The 19002-nt window shown below is 35.8% G+C and overlaps 2 protein-coding genes across 5 annotated transcripts in view; both read left to right on the top strand.

Annotated features, from left to right (window-relative positions):
• LOC107694458 (transmembrane protein 41B-like) overlaps window positions 1-6273 on the top strand; it is a 9479-nt gene extending 3206 nt beyond the window's left edge. Inside the window, exons 2-7 of the mRNA XM_016494149.1 lie at window positions 1861-1978; window positions 2081-2209; window positions 2444-2537; window positions 2651-2755; window positions 2842-2980; window positions 5071-6273. Of these exons, the coding sequence (XP_016349635.1) occupies window positions 1861-1978; window positions 2081-2209; window positions 2444-2537; window positions 2651-2755; window positions 2842-2980; window positions 5071-5240 (755 nt within the window). The 3' untranslated portion in view covers window positions 5241-6273. The remainder of the gene's footprint in view (window positions 1-1860; window positions 1979-2080; window positions 2210-2443; window positions 2538-2650; window positions 2756-2841; window positions 2981-5070) is intronic.
• A 2880-nt stretch (window positions 6274-9153) lies between these two features.
• LOC107694459 (DENN domain-containing protein 5A-like) overlaps window positions 9154-19002 on the top strand; it is a 59785-nt gene continuing 49936 nt past the window's right edge. For all 4 annotated transcript variants that reach the window (XM_016494154.1, XM_016494151.1, XM_016494152.1 and 1 more), the window contains exon 1: window positions 9154-9469. In XM_016494154.1, coding sequence (XP_016349640.1) covers window positions 9370-9469 — 100 coding nt within the window. In that variant the 5' untranslated portion in view covers window positions 9154-9369. The remainder of the gene's footprint in view (window positions 9470-19002) is intronic.

Genomic DNA, 19002 nt, shown 5'->3' with positions numbered 1-19002 from the left:
AAATTCAATATATATATTATTTCATTTCCATTTAGTTTGTTGAAGTATTAAAATAACTCAAATTAAATTAACAAAATGTAAAATAAACATTGCTATAAAATGTAAAAACTACTTATCTTATCTGCTATATATATATATATATATATATATATATAATATTGTATTACATTTCACATTTCAAAATGACATTCTTAAAATAATAAATACACAAATTCCTATCCTATCATATTTTTCAAATACAATTATATATATATATATATATATAATATTGTATTGTTCTTTACATTTCAAAATGACATTCTTAAAATAATAAATACACAAATTCCTATCCTATCATATTTTTCTAAATCCAAATACAATGATAAAACAAATGCAAAAATGTTTGTTTTTCCAGTACACAAAATTCATAGGTGTATGTTCAACTTAAATCTTTCCAAAACATGCTTAAATGGAGCGTAGTATTTTGTAGCATACTTTATTAATTTTGCTATTATATATATATGAATATTTCATGCTTTGTCCTCGAAGATATTAAACTGGTCAAAACATTTCAACATTGTGACCTGTGACGTCATTCTAAATGTGATCTTTTTCATTTAGAAATTGGACTGAAATTGGTCTGAATGGTCTCTTTCTGGTTCATCATGATTCTGAGTGAACCGAATATCTTTTAATACTGAATAGCAGAAATATCCACAAATTAAACCTACTAGATTTGTATGACAGTTTTTGTAAATACCCATATGAAAAAGATTTGGATTTAAAGGCAGGGTAAGCGATTTCTGGTAGCCAATGTTGATATTTGAAATCACCAAAACAAACACGCCCCTACCCCAAAAGGGTCTTGCCCCTATTTTGATAGCTCCGCCCCACATATACGTACGCAACCCAGGCAACGATTAGTTCTGTGAAACAAAGCAAAACCAGTGTTACACCGTGTCTACGGACGTGAGCGGCGCGGAGCAACAAATCCCCGACAGAAAACTGCTGCCGGGTTCTATTTATGACGTGCTGACACAAATTTCAAATGGTTTTCAACGGTCGTTTGATCGCGTCCAGTGTAGGCAGACTTTAGCTGTTGTAGACAAGGTGTTACTCACCTATTGAGAAGAAACAAAGCAACCTCGGCGTCCGATCGCAGGCCTCCGCTCCTTGAGTTCTCTCCAGCACTGGAAAGCTGATCCGATATTTACACGGGTCCTACTTCTTGCCTTATCGTTCCGCAGACGTTTTCCTCTTTTGTTTTTTTTCCGCCATCTCTATCTTTCTGTCGCTCGGCTCGGCTAATGTCCATCCCATGCACTGAAAGCTATCTCCTCCACATCACGAGTAGACACGCCCCTTATTGCTGATTGGCTACAAGTTTGTTTTGATATTCGGCCCGAATCAGTTTTCCAAAGTGTTTTTGAAAAATTACATATCCTACCTTTAATGCGGGGGGGAAAAAAACATCTTCAGCCTAATGATAATTTATGTTAAATTAATTTTATTAATGTTTATCTAAATGCACTAAATAAAGACCACAATGCCAATGACTTGTGCTTAAGCCTGTAAACCACTTGGCACAGTAAAGAGCCACTCAGAGTACTTTTCCTGAGTTTAAATGTAAACATCTAGTTATTTTTGTAAATCAGTTTGGTGTCAATAATGTGGTAGAATTTACACACTGCTCCTTTAAGATGATGTCACACTGTTATATGTGATTTTTGGCTTTGTAGTTCTCCAGCTCACCACATACCAGAGCTCTCAAGGGCCTGAATCCCCCTGAGGATTGTGAACAACTGATGCACGTGTATGCAACACATTGCACAGGTGATATTAGAGGTTATTCATGATGTGTTTTTGAATTTATTCTCTCAGGAGCCCAGTCACCAGGAGGAGCCTCTGCACGCATGTCAATCCTCCTCCTCATCACTATCTTTGCCTGTTCTGCTTGTGTCATGTATCTGGTGTTCAGAAATTTCCCAGAACTGAGCGAGTAAGTCTACCTCCCCCTCTGAGTGTAGTTCTGTGTACTGAACATAAAGGGTGTTTCACGGTGACTCAAAAAATGTTTGATGTTTTTCTTCATGTCTTGCAGAGACGAGAGAGAAAGAATCAAAATTCCTAAAGACATGGATGATGCCAAGGCATTGGGCACAGTACTGTCCAAATACAAGGACACATATTACACTCAAGTGCTTTTAGCGTACTTTGCTACATATATCTTGTATCCTTTATGCCATGATTAATCTTGATTTTTTTCAAGGGACTGATTGTCAACGTTATTAGACACTACATTGAATTTAATGCAGATGAAAACAAGTTTTTTTTGTTTTTACATTTTAAATTAGACCCCCGCTGGCAGAAAAATTGCTTGGAGTTTCTGTTATTTATGTTTGTGTCAGATACATAACAAAGTTTTTTCACTATTGAGGTAAAGCCTTAACTAAGGCCCTCTCAGCCTTCAGACGTTTGCCATCCCAGGCTCCATATTTCTCAGTATACTGTCTGGTTATCTCTACCCTTTTCCATTAGCTCTCTTCCTGGTCTGTCTGGTAAGTTCCTTGTTTGTAGGCAAATTCATTTCAGATTAGTCTGTCTGCCAAACTTTGTCTTCTAGTATGACTTTTTGTTGTGTAAATATGTTGTTGTGTTTTATGGTTTACAGTGTTCAGGCCTTGGAGCGTCTTTTTGCTATATGCTGTCTTATTTAGTCGGGAGGCCGATGGTGTACAAGTACCTCACAGAGAGAGCTCAGAAATGGTCACAACAGGTGAGATTTTCATACAAATAGCTTTCATTTTTTATGTAAATTGACTGGTCATAATGTTGAACTGATGTCGTTTAATGTCGTTGCAGGTGGACAAGCACAGAGAGCACCTCATTAATTACATCATTTTTTTGAGAATAACTCCTTTCCTTCCAAACTGGTTCATCAACATCACCTCACCCGTCATTAATGTGCCTCTGGGTGTCTTCTTCCTGGGCACCTTTCTTGGTAAGATTAATCTTCAAACAAGATCACTTTTACAGAGAACAATTTACAGTAACACAAGTTTGTTGGTGATACATGGAATAGGTTGTCAAAAGCAATTTTCTCATTTTTAGATGGCATTTTATGGGACAAAGCATAGTATATGCCATCAGTTTTCGGCCAATTTTGTTGGAGGAGAAAGAATGCTGAGTTAAGTTGCAATCTAAATTGCCCCTGCATATTTTATAAAGTCAAGACCATTGAAATATGCCCTTGAGATTCAACTAATGAGATTTTAGGAAGGGTTTCTCCACAATCTTCTGCATTATTCTCCTAAATAAACTTGGAAATAAATCACTTTATAGAAGTAAAATTGCTTTTGAATGCCATGTTAGGTTAATTGTCAGTCTGCTAAAAGTACATTTTGTCGACTTGTAGGAGTACATTTGCATATAGATGCTCTCATAACTGAAAGATGTGGACTAAAAATCCACGAAACTCTAATGTGATTCCATAGAGTTTTTAATATCAGGTTTTCATCACTTAGAGATCACACCTGTGATCTTCTTCACTAAAATCAGACCAAAGCCAATAAATGCATGTACTACAGAAATTCATGTACTGAGTTTTGTTGCAATATATTTATTCTTTAGTATTTTGTGTTTTGAGGGGACTTTATGGTACTAGATAAAATTCACTTCTAAATTATGCTGCAGTCATATCTATATAAAACAATACCAAAAGTAGAAAAAAAAAATTCAGTTAACACAGTTTAAATAAAAAAATATGAACTAAAACCCAACATATGGGTTTCATAACACTAAGTGCAAATAGCCCGCCTTGTTTGCAGAAGCTATTTACACCAACTCCGCCCACTAACGTGTGATTGGGCTAGTCAACACTACAAAAGATGATCGTCCAACAACAACTCCAGTGCTACGCCATGGTAAAGCTCTTGCCATAGTCATTTTCGATGCGACCGACGAATCCGCCTTTTGCTAAACTTTTTTTTCTTCTCACTTTTCAAATCTCATATCACATCGGAAAGGCATTTATTTTCAATAAAAGTTAAGGAAATAATCGAAAAGTTGAACATAAAGTATCGGGCAGGGTTAGGGTAGGTGTAGGGAGGGCTTTGTTGTCGCAATAAGGTGGCATCCATTTAATAATTTTAATAAATATGATATTTTTCACTCAATATGTTATTGCAGACTGTTTTATAATGTACTACAGTACTGAAGTATAAAAAACTGCCTCCTAACTACTATTTACACTTAATCTATTGCAGATAATTGCCACTATTTGCAATAAGTAGTATAAATAGCAGAAAATCCTGCTATTTTAACAGTGTAAATAGAATCTATAGCTATTTGCACTTAGTGTAAATGGCATATCGCTGAAAAAATACTATTGTCACTTCGTGTTAATAGAATCCATTGCTATTTATTTACTAGTGCTGTCAAACGATTAATCGCGATTAATCGCATACAAGATAAAAGTTTGTGTTTACATATGTGTACTGTGTATATTTATTATGTATATATAAATACACACACATACAGTAAATATTTTGAAAATATTTACATGTATATATATTTATATTCTTATATTTATATTATATATAAATGTATTTAAAATATAAACACAACATATTTTTCTTAAATATATACATGCATGTGTTTGTATTTATATATACATAATAAATATACACAGTATACACGCATATATTATGTAAACAAAAACTTTTATTTTGGATGCGATTAATCGCGATTAATCGTTTGACAGCACTATTATTTAGACAACGCTGCCTAAAGAAAATCATATGCACAGTAATGCTATGGGGTAACCACTAGATGTAGCTGTACCTGTGTAGCCTTATATTTAAATATATACCATGCTCTTTTTTTTTTTTTTAAACCCATTAGCCTTTTCTAATCATGTCACCAAGTTTCATACCACTCTGATGAAGTATAAAAAATGTAAAAACTGAAAACATACTTTTTTTCGGGCTAAAATGATTAAAGGCCACTAGAGGGTTAATTGAGATTGTGCACACTTTGTTATTTGATCACTTGACAGCTCGTCTAATGGCTGTTATCTGATCTCTACTATAGGAGTGGCCCCTCCATCGTTTGTGGCGATAAACGCAGGGACGACGTTGTACAAGCTGGCCACAGCTGGCGAGGCCGTGTCCTGGAACTCTCTTCTCGTGTTGGGGGTTTTAGCCGTGGTCTCCATCCTGCCCGTCTGCTTTCAGAAGAAACTCCAGCAGAAACTTGAGTAGAGATCACCAGCCCTGCTCGATTCAACTCAGGAATGATACTGGTCCTCTAAACTTCTCCTTGCTTTCTTCTCTTCTTTTGTGCATGTACGACAAACCCTCGTTTCATCATATGATGGGCCAGTCAGGACCGGCCTTCCATTGTTTCGACAGTACTTTCATGGGATGAAAAATTCTGTCATCACCGATTCCCTCTAGCGTTAAGCAATATTTTCCACATCAATGTCTTCAGTGGATTTTCAATATTTTCCACAAAACAGCAATGATTTATGTGAGATACACTGGAAGAGACATATTTTCACTCCCTCTGAAGTTGCTGAGCTAACATGGAAAGTGCCAAGTGCAACCTTTGTCGTTCTTACGGCTAATTTAATATTCAAACGTGTTTGAGAATGAGGTATTACATGCATTAGAAACCTTTTGAGGGTGAGCTTTGTTGGTTTTCTGCTTTTCTTTCGTATTTCTCATGCCAGCTGAGACTGCAGTAGGGATCTGAATGGACGATCTCTTAACAGTGCCCTGTGTACTGCTGCTAACTGTAGATGATAGTGCTTAGCTCTTGTTATAGACCTAATTTTTCCCAGAAAAATATAGATGATGCCACATTAGTATTACAGATCAAGACTGTAGATTGCATATAATATAACAGCGTTATTATTACAGGTTCCTTGAAGTAAAAGAAATGGAATGAATATACTGACATCACGCGTACTGAACTAGTAACACCTGTTTTAGCATTTCAAACAATTTTTCTTCCTTTACATTTGGATACAACTGATTGAAATAGTCAAAATGCCAAAAAAGCTTTTTTTTTTTTTAAAAAGAAGTAGTTCATAATTTAATTAAAAAAGTTGTATAATATTAATTTTAGCCATGTGACAGAGGGAAGTATTACATTTTAGAAATATAGGAGATTAGTAACTGTAACAGTTGGTTTTCTGGACCTAGTGAAGCCAAGCCACTGTAAACGATTTTAAATAAAATATGTCTACTTAAAGGAATAATTCACTCAAAAATTTGCTGAAAATGTACTCATCCTCAGGCCATCCAAGATGTAGATCAGTTTGTTTCTTCACCAGAACAGATTTGGAGAAATTTAGCATTACGTCTCTTGCTCAGCAATGGTTCCTCTGCGGTGAATGGGTGCCGTCAGAATGAGAGTCCAAACAGCTGATAAAAACATCACAATAATCCATACCACTCCAGTCCATCAATTAATGTCTTGTGAAGTGAAAAGCAGTGTGTTTGTAAGTTTGTAAGTCCACCATTGGACTGTAATCGTGTGGATTACTTGTGGATTATCGTAATGTTTTTTATCTCATTCTGCCGGCACCCATTCACTGCAGAGGATCCATTGGTGAGCAAGTGATGCTAAATTTCTCCAAATCTGTTCCGGTGAAGAAACAAACTCATCTGTATCTTAGATTGCCTGAGGGTAAGTAATTTTCATTTTTGGGTGAATTATTAATTTAATTGGCAGAACTTAAAGGGTTAGTTCACCCAAAAATGAAAATTAGCCCATAAATTACTCACCCTCAAGTCATCCTAGGTGTATATGACTTTCTTCTTTCAGACGAATCCAGTCGGAGTTATATTAAAAATTGTCTTTGATCTTTCAAGCTGTTTAATGCCACTCAGCGGGTGTTGCATGCATCAGTCCAAAAGCAGTTAAATAAAAAGCGCCCATCCATAAAAAAAAAAAAGTGCCTCACACGGCTACGGGGGGTGAACAAAGGCCTTCTGTAGCGAATCGATGCATTTTTGTAAAAAAATTATCCATATTCAAAACGTAATAATCACTTTAATGTAGCTTACGCTCACTGTTGTACACTGGAAGCAGTTCCGGGCGGATGACGTATGGAGGTCGACTTTGCTTGAGGGTGATTTAATTTATGGGCTGATTTTAATTTTTGGGTGAACTAACCCTTTAAACTCTCTGCAGTTAAAATTGCCTTTCAGTAAAATAAATCAGTCTTAAAAAATGTCTTATATTTTGTATAATACTTTTTGTAATATAATACCTGAAAAAAGTCTTTAAACCTTCAATATACTCGTTTCCTGACTGGAAAGGAAACGGAATCAACAATATGTGCAAAGGGGATTAATAAACAAACCATTTGCACTGAAATTTCTCTTAAGTGGAAGGGTGTGATGAGGGACGGTTCTTATTCCAGATTTCATTACCCTGTTACCCTGTTCTCTCATGTTGCATTAATTTATATCTGCAGTTTTTATTTGAATGTCAAACCTAACGTTTAGTTTTTGTCATCTGTAAATGTTCCCAGCAGCTCTTGATGTAACATGGATGGCACTAAACAGAGAGAGCGGATGTGACTGAGTTATGCGGTTGTTCTGCAACAGTTTCAAGCCTCTGCTTACTCTTTATGATGAGGAGTAGTGTGTTGATATACTGTACTCTCTCTGACACATTTATAATTTATTAAGTTGTACTCATCCTGATTTTTCTCTGGCATATTTTTACAGAACTCTATCAATAAATTAAGGTTACTGATTGCAGTATTACAAGATTTAATTGACAATGTATTGTCATGTCCTGTATTTTTAAAATCTATTCATTTACGTCTGTCCATCTTCTTGGAACATAATATATTTATGATGACATGATTAAATACATGAGTAACATCTGCCTCTTTTGAATTTGCCTCTTATTCATTTGAACTGAATTACAGTGCGTGTACGCACTTCTTTTTATAACATTATCTTGAAATGAAGGCTGCTTTAAAAGAAACAACCAAGAAAAGTTTTGGTTAAATATGGCATTCATATTTGTTGATATCTTACCACTGGGTAATAAATGTAAACTTTTTGTAAAGAGGAAAACAGTTGAAAAGTAAGAGCTCAAATGAGTCTTGGAGGAAATAATTGGCTGAATAAATATTGGATATATCAAAAGCAAAACAACTTCAAAATCACATTTTAATTCATTTGGCATTCATATATATACAATATGAGAAAAATAATTGCTGTCCCCAATACTGCTGTCATTACCATCATACCAAACTTTTTTTAATTTTAGAGTTTTGAAAAAGATGATAGATGATCTGAGAGTATCTTTATTGTTTTCCCAAACTAGTCAGTATTGAAGTTTGGTAACACTTTACTTGAAGGGGTGTGCATAAGACTGACATGACACCTTCATAATCATGACATGACACGTGTCATGAATATGAAGGTTTTATGCATGTTTATGACAACTGTCATTAAGTGTCATTCGCTCAGTTATGTCATTTTTAATGCAAATATGACATTATTTGACCTAACCCTAACCTAACCCTACCCCTACCCTTACCCCTACCCATAGCCCATAACAAAGACATCTCAAACAATGTCATCTTTGCATTAAAAATTACATAACTGAGCGAATGACACTTAATGACAGTTGTCATAAACATGCATAAAAAACCTTCATATTCATGACATGTGTCATGTTATGATTATGAAGGTGTCATGTCAGTCTTATGCACACCCCTTCAAGTAAAGTGTAACCTGAATTTTTTTTTATTCATAATTTATAATATATTTATATTTAGAACTTAAGTTAATTGATTGCTTGTGTTGGCAAGTCCAAGGCTCATCCAATTTTTATCCAAAAGGAAAACATCATAACTATTACGTACAATATATCATTACACATTTAGATTCGCGTTTGTTAAATTCATTCGATTTCCAAACGCACCAGCAGAGGGCAACATCAAACAACATATATTGTCTTGCTGCTACAATTTTTTTTTACGATAAATTCTTAACACTGCACACTAATGCAATTATTTAAAATTAATTATTGGTTGACGACTTAATACGCGACTTGACTTTCCTTGCTGTTAAAGAAAAAAAAAAGCGGAAGTGTGATGCGGTGGCTTTGGTTCGGTGTCCTCGCGCTCGGGGCTCAGCGCATAACGTCATCCCGAGCAGAGCAGTGCGCATGCGCAGGAGCGAGCGCCAAGGACCGAGAGCTGCTGTAACGTTAACGGAGGAGGCCACAATGCGACTGGCGCTCGGGGCTCCTGCCTTGGTCCGCATCCGCAATGGCTGCGCAGAGTGATCCAGAGAGCTCGTACTATGCGCTCCTCTAGACCCACACACAGAAGAGCACAAGCGGAGCCGTCTCAAAATGAGCACCGGATTCAGCTCGAGCTCCTGCCGCTTCGCGGATTATTTCGTGACCTGCGGTCTGGACACCGAGAGCGGCTTAGAACCAGACGAGCTGTCCGGTAAGACCCGAGCCAGAACGAGGCTGTTTAGGACTCTGGCTTCGACAGATTTATGTGCCTTTATTGTATATTTGCTTATACGCTTTAGTTATGTGATTTATCAATCAGTACGATACAATAAATAGCGAGGCAGTGTAATAATAACACCAAATATGCTAAAATGGCTTTACAGCATGGTGGTCGTGCGTAATATTCAACACACGAGTGCTGAGATTTATGTTATTATATTATGTTCATAGTGCAAACAATAATTTGGAGTGTTAAAGTTGACCCTTTGATTTGTCTTTGTTGAGGAAATCTGTCAACAGTTTTTTTCTTCTTTTATTGGGAAATGCTTATTTTAATTAATTAAACTTAGCAGAAGATAAAGCATCTGCCATTTCATAATAGCTTTTCCATTTATATTATTTATACAGGCAAAAAACATAACCCAAAGCAGGGAGAATGACATTATTTACGTATGTAAGACAAAAGATTGAGGATCAGTAGCTGTGAAAGTCATATAATTATTCTATATTCTGCAAAATTTTGTTTTATTTTTGTGTTGACTTAGTGTTTACAGTTTTATTCCTTCATAAGCAGTTCATTTCCAGCATTCATCAAAACAAGGTTTTATTATTATGTAATCTGTTCAGACTATTCGAACCTAACAACTCGTTATGATTAATTCCTTCATCTCTAGCTTCCAGTTAAGTAACATAAAATAATAACACTGTACCATGTTTTAGTGTTTACAGTGGATCATTTACACTATCTTCTCATCTAAAAGGCTCTTTCAACCAGCACGTGAAGAGTTGTCGGGCGAGAGTGCAGATTTCCTGTGGTTTCGGGCTTCCTCAACTTGCATTTTCTGTTTTGGTAGATTTCCACTGCTGTAATCAGAGCCTCAGTTTTCTCTCAAATGTTCATGGATTTTTGTGAAGAAGGGTGTTTCATTTCACAAGGGTTCTGTTGCATCAGAGTCAGTGGGTTATAGTTGTGCTGCTCCATGAACTGCACTGGTTTTAAATCATATGTAAAAGGTGAAACAGGGTGGATCAGTCACTGAATTTTGTTGGTTGAATTTAAGTTTCAGGAAATTCTATTTATGGATGCAGAAGCTCAACAAGGGTAGTTTATGTTAGCCAGAATTGTGCCAGTGGTTTGGATGGATTTGTTCTTGGCCCCTCCACCAAAAAAAAAAAAGTAAAATTCTAAATTTAATTGTTATTAACAAAAAAAAAAATGGTAGCACATGCCAAAAGAAATATGTTTAAAATAATTAGCATAATTTATAATAATTATAACAATTAGTTACAATGTGTAAATATTAAAATGTACATATAATTGTACTTTTTATAAATATGATAAAATGTTATACAATTACCTGTTCTAACCTGTTTCCCAGACTGTCGCAAATCATTCTTATGGCACATACATAATTTGTGACATTTAAATCCGCAGAATTCACAAGAACAGTGTTCGGTGCACAACAGAAAACCAGAAGTTAAAGTTTGCAAGGCCTAAAACACTTGTACATGATCAACATGTACAAGATAACAAGTAAGACAATGGTCTCACACTGGCCCCTGGCCATTTAAGTAGCAGTATCCTTTGTGTATTTTGTTAGAGAGTATGATTGTGTGTCGTGTGACTGAGTCTTGGAGTTATACATATCTGTTGAGGGTTGAATGCATTGATGAGCAATAAATGATACATTTAGAGATGGCTGTAGTAAAACTGACCCTGCAGTGAAAGTGACTGGTGTCCAAAATGACGTGCCCTCTGGAGAAGAGCCCGATCAATGGAGCGTGTCCCACACGTACCCTAAAGACAAAGAGAGGTCACTGAGATTCTCTGGGGGGAACAAAAAGCCATCAAATCCGAAAGCAGTATCTAGTCACAGTGTTGTAGCAAGATTTTACTGATTTGATGCTGTTTTTAAAAAAGGAGATTTAGAATGTAGTTGTTTTAAAATGTCATTTGAAAAGTTTTAACATGTCACTGTTTTTAAGCACGTGATTGGGTAACATTCTGTGTTGGCCTAGTTAGCTGGGGGACTGAAAGTGCTAACATGCTGTTTTTTAGAGGAAACGAGTAAGTCAGGTTTTTTCTTTGTCATGCATTTGCAATGTTAATGTCTTTTTAATGAATTCACACTCAGTAGTTTTTGATCATTGTTGTCAGTTTGCTGGGGTTTTTTTTTTTTTGGTTAACCTTTTAAAAAAAGGTACTGTAGGAGTACCATGTTACATTGATGCTATCAAATAGTAATACGATTATACTTTTGACATTTATGTTGTGACATAATTTTTATATGTTAGAATATATTTATATATATATTTATAAATATAATATTTATGGCTATGATATGGAAAATATATCCAATATATAGCTTTTTTTAAATAAATAAAACACTTTAAAATAATTATTTAAAGCAGAAGTGTACACACACACACACACACACACACACACACACACACACACACACACACACACACACACCTGCTTAAAAATACACACACACACACACACACACACACGTTTGCTTAGCTATCTAAATGGGAACATTCCATAGGCGTAATTGTTTTTCTACTGTACAGACCGTATTTTCTATTGCACTACACCAACCCTACACCTAAACCTGCCCCTTAGAGGAAACTTTCTGCATTTTTACAATTAAAAAAAAACTTTATACCAGTTTTACAAATGAGGATGTCCCCAAAGGGAGGTTTTTGGAGATTTTTGTCAGGTTTAGCTCAATTTTGGGTACAAATTTGTCCCCAAAATATGGTTAAGTAGGTACACACACAATACATTTTGGTCCACTTTAAATGTTTATACTGTATATAAAATTAATACGCACACACACTACTACTTACATACATACACACTCTGATATCCTGCTTGTACAAAAAAAAAATTTTTGGAGATTTTTGTCAGGTTTAGCTCAATTTTGGGTACAAATTTGTCCCCAAAATATGGTTAAGTAGGTACACACACAATACATTTTGGTCCACTTTAAATGTTTATACTGTATATAAAATTAATACGCACACACACTACTACTTACATACATACACCCTCTGATATCCTGCTTGTACAAAAAAAAAAAAAATTGTATTTTTGTCATGATACAGTAGGGCAGAAGGAGGGTCTGTTTTTCAACATGACTAGATCAGTAGTTCACCCAGTAGTAGACCTATATTTCACCCAAAAATGGCAATCGTCATCATTTACTTGTTACAAACCTGTATGCCTTTCTCTCTACTGCAAAACACAAAAGAAGATATTTTGAAGAATGTTGGTAACCAAGCAGTTTTGGTGACTAGTATTGACATTCATTGTATGGACGAAAAAAAACGAACAAACAAAACGAGACATTTCTCAAAATGTTCAAAAAAGAAAAGAAATTAATACAGTTTTAGAAAGAAATGAGGGCCTGTAAATTATGACAGAATTAAATGTTTTTAGTCGAACTATCCCTTTAATGTGCTGTGTGTTATTGAACTGTTATTTTAGCTGTAGAACATCTACCTTTTTACATGAGTTGTATTGAATGGATTCTGATGGACACTTGAGAAAAGTGCTCCACATGGCCATGTGAGCGTCCCGTGATCCTTTACTGATACTTTCTTCCCACTGGCGATGAGAATGCTGTGCATTGCTGAAGTGTTAGCATATCTCTTGGCAAAGAGACTGAAAATAAGAGCCATTGTCATTCCTTGCATTTCTCTGTTGGGCCAGACGGTTGGGCTGATTTAGCTGTAATGAAAAACATCCATTAGACCGTTAAAAGTGGGTCACTATTGCACTCGAGTACATTTAAGAGCACCTCGATTTTCCAGTGTTATGTTGCCCTCCTTAAATTTGAGGTTAAATGAGGACAAAACAGAATGAGTATTTGTCCTGGGAAGAAAAAACTTACTAATGTATATCTTTAACTAAAGTTATCATATAAACATCCAGTCAGTAAAGATGTGTAAGTACATAAAATTGGCCTCATTTTGAGTGGACATCAATGAAAATAATGACGACTTATAATTTAGAGAGTCAGATGATGATTTGTCAGACTAATTTAAGACATATTTAAATTGATAATTTGTGAGTTAATGAGTCATTTAACTGAGAAACAGGCTTATAAGAGTAATTTGTTTGTGAATAGTAACACTTTTTTTTTTACAGCCTTAGGACAACATAATAGAAAGTTATGTTATCTTGTCATTTTTTTTGCAGTACGCTTTTTCATTTTCAATTCTCACAGCAAGCTCACAGATCAGGGAAAATCTATATTTTGCCTTTGCACTTGAGATTCAGAAAAGTACTGTAGAGATTTGTATAAAAAATTTCTTGTACATTTTTGAAATATAACTTTTCATATCATCTAATTTCAGTTATCTACTGGGACTGTTTTAAGGGACACATCTGATCCTGTTCTGTCAGCAGCCCTTTCTGTGAGGTTTTGTGTCTGTGGCCTTAAGTAACTCTTGATTGTATGTTCCTCCCACTTCCTGTCCCCTTTAGCAAGTTACAATCACCAGATATTCACAAACAGCAAGAACGACAAGGAGAATACAGTTTGCCAAGATTTGTTTGCTCTAAATGGCAGTGCGAAGTGTGTTTAGACAAACACATATTTTTCATATTTTTGAGATGTCATGATGCCGTTTAGACCAATGAAGTTAGCGGGCGTCTCTCTGTTAGTTAAACATCACCAGTGCAGCTGATACTTGCAGTAGTATTGCTTTGAAGAGTCCTCATACTTTTACTTAATTGGTTTTTCTTTGTTTGTTCTCTTATTCCCTTGTTCCCAAAGTACACATTAGCATTCTTTTAAAAATAGTGCAAATACAGAAATAATGTACTTTACATTCAGATAGCACTTAAGTATATTAGTTTAATGTTTTCCAGAAACTTAATTGCAATTAAAAGGGAATGTATTATTTTAAATTTATATTAAATGCAATTAGTTGAACTTAAGAGTGCTTTTTTGACCCAGTTAAAGGGATAATGCACCCAAAAAGATGACATAGTTTAAATTTTTTGAAGAACTGATAATATTTTTCAGAATGAACAGTTTTTTAATATAGATTTTTGACTACAAGTGTATTTTCATTTCTTTTTCACAGGGGTTTGTGGGTCAGTTTTTGGAACTGAAAGTTTAAATGATTCTGGTTAAATGAGGTTCACTTGTGGTTCTTCCTTTCCTTGGAACTCCCATAGTTACTCAGCAGTAAACGCATGGTGTTTTTTTTTTAATCAGTCAGTGTTTTTTACTTTGTTAGCTGATAGTTTTAAATAGATGTGCACATTCTTCAGGGGTAAACTTTTGTTATGTTTAATGAGGTGTCCCTCTTGTATTTGTGTTGGGACCCTTGTAATCAAAGCAACCCTGGGTTTATTAGTAAGTAAGAGGGTGGTATTTATTGTACATCTTTAGTTTTGATTTAATGGATGAACAGTGGATGAGCAGTGTCTGTTCACAATCACAAAGCAGATAAGATCATTGCATCTCATGTTCCCTTTCATGCTTAATTACTTTTTGTATCTTTACAGCTTGACATGGATGATTGTCAATGTAGAATGCCTTGTGGGAACTTATGCTGGAGCTGATATGTTTTTCATTCATTTTTTTTTGCTCATCAAAGGAGCTTCAGTAGTATTTAAGATAGTGGGAATATTTCCTGCATTTAATTTCTAACCCAAAACCTAAATCCTAAATACTTTAGTTTTGATGTGACTAGGCTTGTGACAGTGAGGACATTTTCCTACCGGTTAATCGACGAGTGACAACACCGGTAATAACGGTATCACTGTTGGGGTGGGGGGGTGTTAGTTCGAGTTTCCCTCTTTTCTTCACTTTCAAATGGCTTGTAAAAGTGCCGTGCAAATTTTACTTTCACTTTCAAATTAGAGGCAACTGCCGCAATTCGGCGTCGTCTTCTGCCATCGTCTTGTCTTTCTCACCTCACTCTTGTCAGTCAGCTCGACTCACTCTCCTCACATGATAAATACTCCTGACTCCTGTCGTCCGTGCACGGTTCGGCACGCTGCATTGAGCGTTTAGTTTTTAAAAGTATCTGTCCTCTAACTGAACTAGGCTAAATTATTTTTGTTACTATAAAAAAATCAAAACGACGGTGGGGGGGGGGCGGTGCCGCGGTAGGCAAATTACGTAACCGGTGTTGCGGCTTAACACCGGTATAACCGTAACACCGTCTATCGCAGCAAGCCTAGATGTGACATACTTATACGCTTAGTGTATGCATGCAGCTGCACAGCAAAGCATCCTCAATTCGATAGCTTATGCGAATACAGGTGCTTGACACATGCGTTCACATGTTGTTGTTCGATCTCTTCCTTTTCTTTTTCAACATTGCTTGTTGCAATAACTAGCTTGTTTGCTGGTAAATCGACAGGCATGGATTGTAAACTACAACAATGCGTTATAAAACTAAACATTTTCAAAATGATACTATGTTGTTGTGCGTATCACAGTAGTTTGGAAATGAAATGTCCGGTGAGTGGCACAAAAAGGCTCTATCATGTTTGAAAACAATGTATCACATATGCTAAACTCTACCATAGACCTAGCCAATAGTGTTAACAAAAGGAAACATAACATAACACATTAGCTGAATCAACCATGCCGCTGTAGCTTGCTTCTACAAGTCTTTGAGCACTTTTATCATGAGTCTTGTTTGACTGATTTGGTACCCATTTGCTCTTCTTTGCAAGTGCAATGCTGTACCAGGTGCGCTATCGAGCAAGTTTACATCAGAAAATCCATACATATAGCTGGTTACGTGATGCAAATATAAAAATGTATTAGTTTACAAATGCACAATGGTAAAAGTGTTTGGAGAGCTTAACATAATAATATGCAAGGAACCTCACATTATTATTAATCTATAGTCTGCCCCTGCATTTTTAATGTGTGTAAAAATTAATAAAAGTTGTTGGTTTTATAGTAACCAACCAGTGTTCATTTCAACTGGAAATTCATTGGAATTTTTTTTTTAACCAATGAGCGTATGTTGGTTTATTTTGTAGTATTGCTATTTGTAATTCACTACTCTTCGACACGGCATCTTGCACATAGATGTCAGGCCAACACAAAAACATAATCAAGTTTCTTGCAGACACTTTCACCACTTTGAAATGTCAAAGAAATCCCTTTAGCAGCTACTCAAACAAGAAAGTTATTAAAACGTACTTTAATTTTAACCAAGAGGAAACCAAGGGGGCATCAAAACACATAACACATATATTCATAGAGTGCTAAAACTGTGTGAAGAAGGCATTGAATGTTTGCACATTCTCAGATTATTAATCTATAGTCTGCCCCTGCATTTTTAATGTGTGTAAAAATTAATAAAAGTTGTTGGTTTTATAGTAACCAACCAGTGTTCATTTCAACTGGAAATTCATTGGAATTTTTTTTTTAACCAATGAGCGTATGTTGGTTTATTTTGTAGTATTGCTATTTGTAATTCACTACTCTTCGACACGGCATCTTGCACATAGATGTCAGGCCAACACAAAAACATAATCAAGTTTCTTGCAGACACTTTCACCACTTTGAAATGTCAAAGAAATCCCTTTAGCAGCTACTCAAACAAGAAAGTTATTAAAACGTACTTTAATTTTAACCAAGAGGAAACCAAGGGGGCATCAAAACACATAACACATATATTCATAGAGTGCTAAAACTGTGTGAAGAAGGCATTGAATGTTTGCCCATTCTCAGAGTCAGACTGTGCATAAATATTGTAAAAAAAAAAAAAAAAGCACATCTTCTGTAATGCAACTGATCAAATGAATGCTGGTAATTGGGGCTGCAGACTAACATACTTGTCTTCCCAACATAACCTGCCAGTAATAGATTACCTGCGATACTCATATTATTTATTTTGTTTAATTGGCTTTCTCATCCCCTGTCCTGTTGCTTTTGCATAAAACAGCAGGAGTTCCAGAATGCTGCAAAGTCGGTGACAAAACCCTCTTTTATTCCCAATAACAGGGCACAGGGTGAGGGCTTCATTAGCATATGCATGAGAGGCCCTGCTGGCAGAGCGTTTTGATTGGCTGGCTCACAGCCTGGGTGTACCGTCAGGCCCTCAGTACACTGAGGACAGGCAGCTGGGTTCGACACACACTCGCACACATACAGAGTTAAAAACTGTCCCCCAGGAGTTCCCATGCACCCCCATCTCTTGAGCTCTTTCTCAATGACATCAGTATGAAAGAGCACTTCTTTGAGCTCCTTGGACTCTGATTAGTCATTAATCTAGCGTGCATGATAAAGACGTTTTTAAGAGTGGCTTTACTGGATAATTTTTAAGCTTCCCTCTTTATTGAGAACACAATAACAAAACATCCATGTAAAGTCCAATTCCTGATTGAAAATCCACTTTCTGTAATATCTTGTAAATGGTCTTAACTCTATTTAGCACACACAATTTAAAGATGTGTGACCGCTTAATTAAAGCCATTTTAAAACAGTTCAGCCCTAGCCATTTCATAGTACACCATGTAATTACAGAGATTAGCTGCAATTGTCTTTAACCATGTATGTAGTTTGTTTGTTCCTGTGTAAAAATGAGCTCATGTCTTTCTTCCTGTTGGAGCAGAGGAACACAGCATTCTTAGCCTGCTGGTTTTAACCATGCTGTGTTGCTGAAGGGTTGCACTGCAGTAAAGGAAGCACTGTTCACCAGGGATTCTCCACTGTGCCAATGGTCTTGATTTATTCTGCAACAATAAAATACCCCTACTACACCTGTACACCGCATCCTGGGGTGCTTTTAGGAACAGTTAAAGTAGGCCTGGGCGATAAAACGGTATCGATTGATATTTATCGACGGTACACCTTCTTCAATAACGATATAAAAAATGTTCGATATGGCGCACGATATAGGCACGTGCTATGAGTGACACAGACAGCACACACAAACACGAACACATGCTGAATTGAGTGCTGTGCCTGCCAGTGATGAGGAGATTGTGAATAAAAAAAAAAGAATATTAGTCAATCAGTGGTGCGCGAGATGCGGTTATGATTAGTGATCGACCGATATTGATATTTTATAACCGATACGATACCAATTATTTGCATGTTTATGTGCCCGATAACCGATATGCAGAACCGATATTTATTTACTGTTATAAAGTAAATAAATGACTGAGTGAAGTAAGTCCATGCTTCACTTTGTTTTTTTTTCTCCTTTCAGTCATCTTAAAAAAAGTGTTGAAAATTAGCAGTCTTTCATGTTAAATTTAACAACAATTTTACAACAATAAAAAAACATTTTATTTAAAGCATCAGCAGCAACACTAATATTAACAATAAGCAAAATAAATGTAGAAGGTCTAATGTTTTCAAATGGAGAAAATAAATAAAGGAAAGGAGTCATATCAACTTAATTTTAAACTACAGTTTTAGTAGGTTTATAAGCTGTTTAATAGGCTAAAGAGTGAAGAATAATTCACTGGATAATGTTAATTCACTGAATAATATTCTCTGGAATATTGAAATATAACAAACAAAACAT

Source organism: Sinocyclocheilus anshuiensis, unplaced genomic scaffold, assembly GCF_001515605.1.
Source record: "Sinocyclocheilus anshuiensis isolate Anshui unplaced genomic scaffold, SAMN03320099.WGS_v1.1 scaffold3099, whole genome shotgun sequence".
NCBI lineage: Eukaryota > Metazoa > Chordata > Actinopteri > Cypriniformes > Cyprinidae > Sinocyclocheilus > Sinocyclocheilus anshuiensis.
Note: the sequence above shows the minus strand (reverse complement) of the source record. Positions and strands in the feature narration are given on the sequence as shown.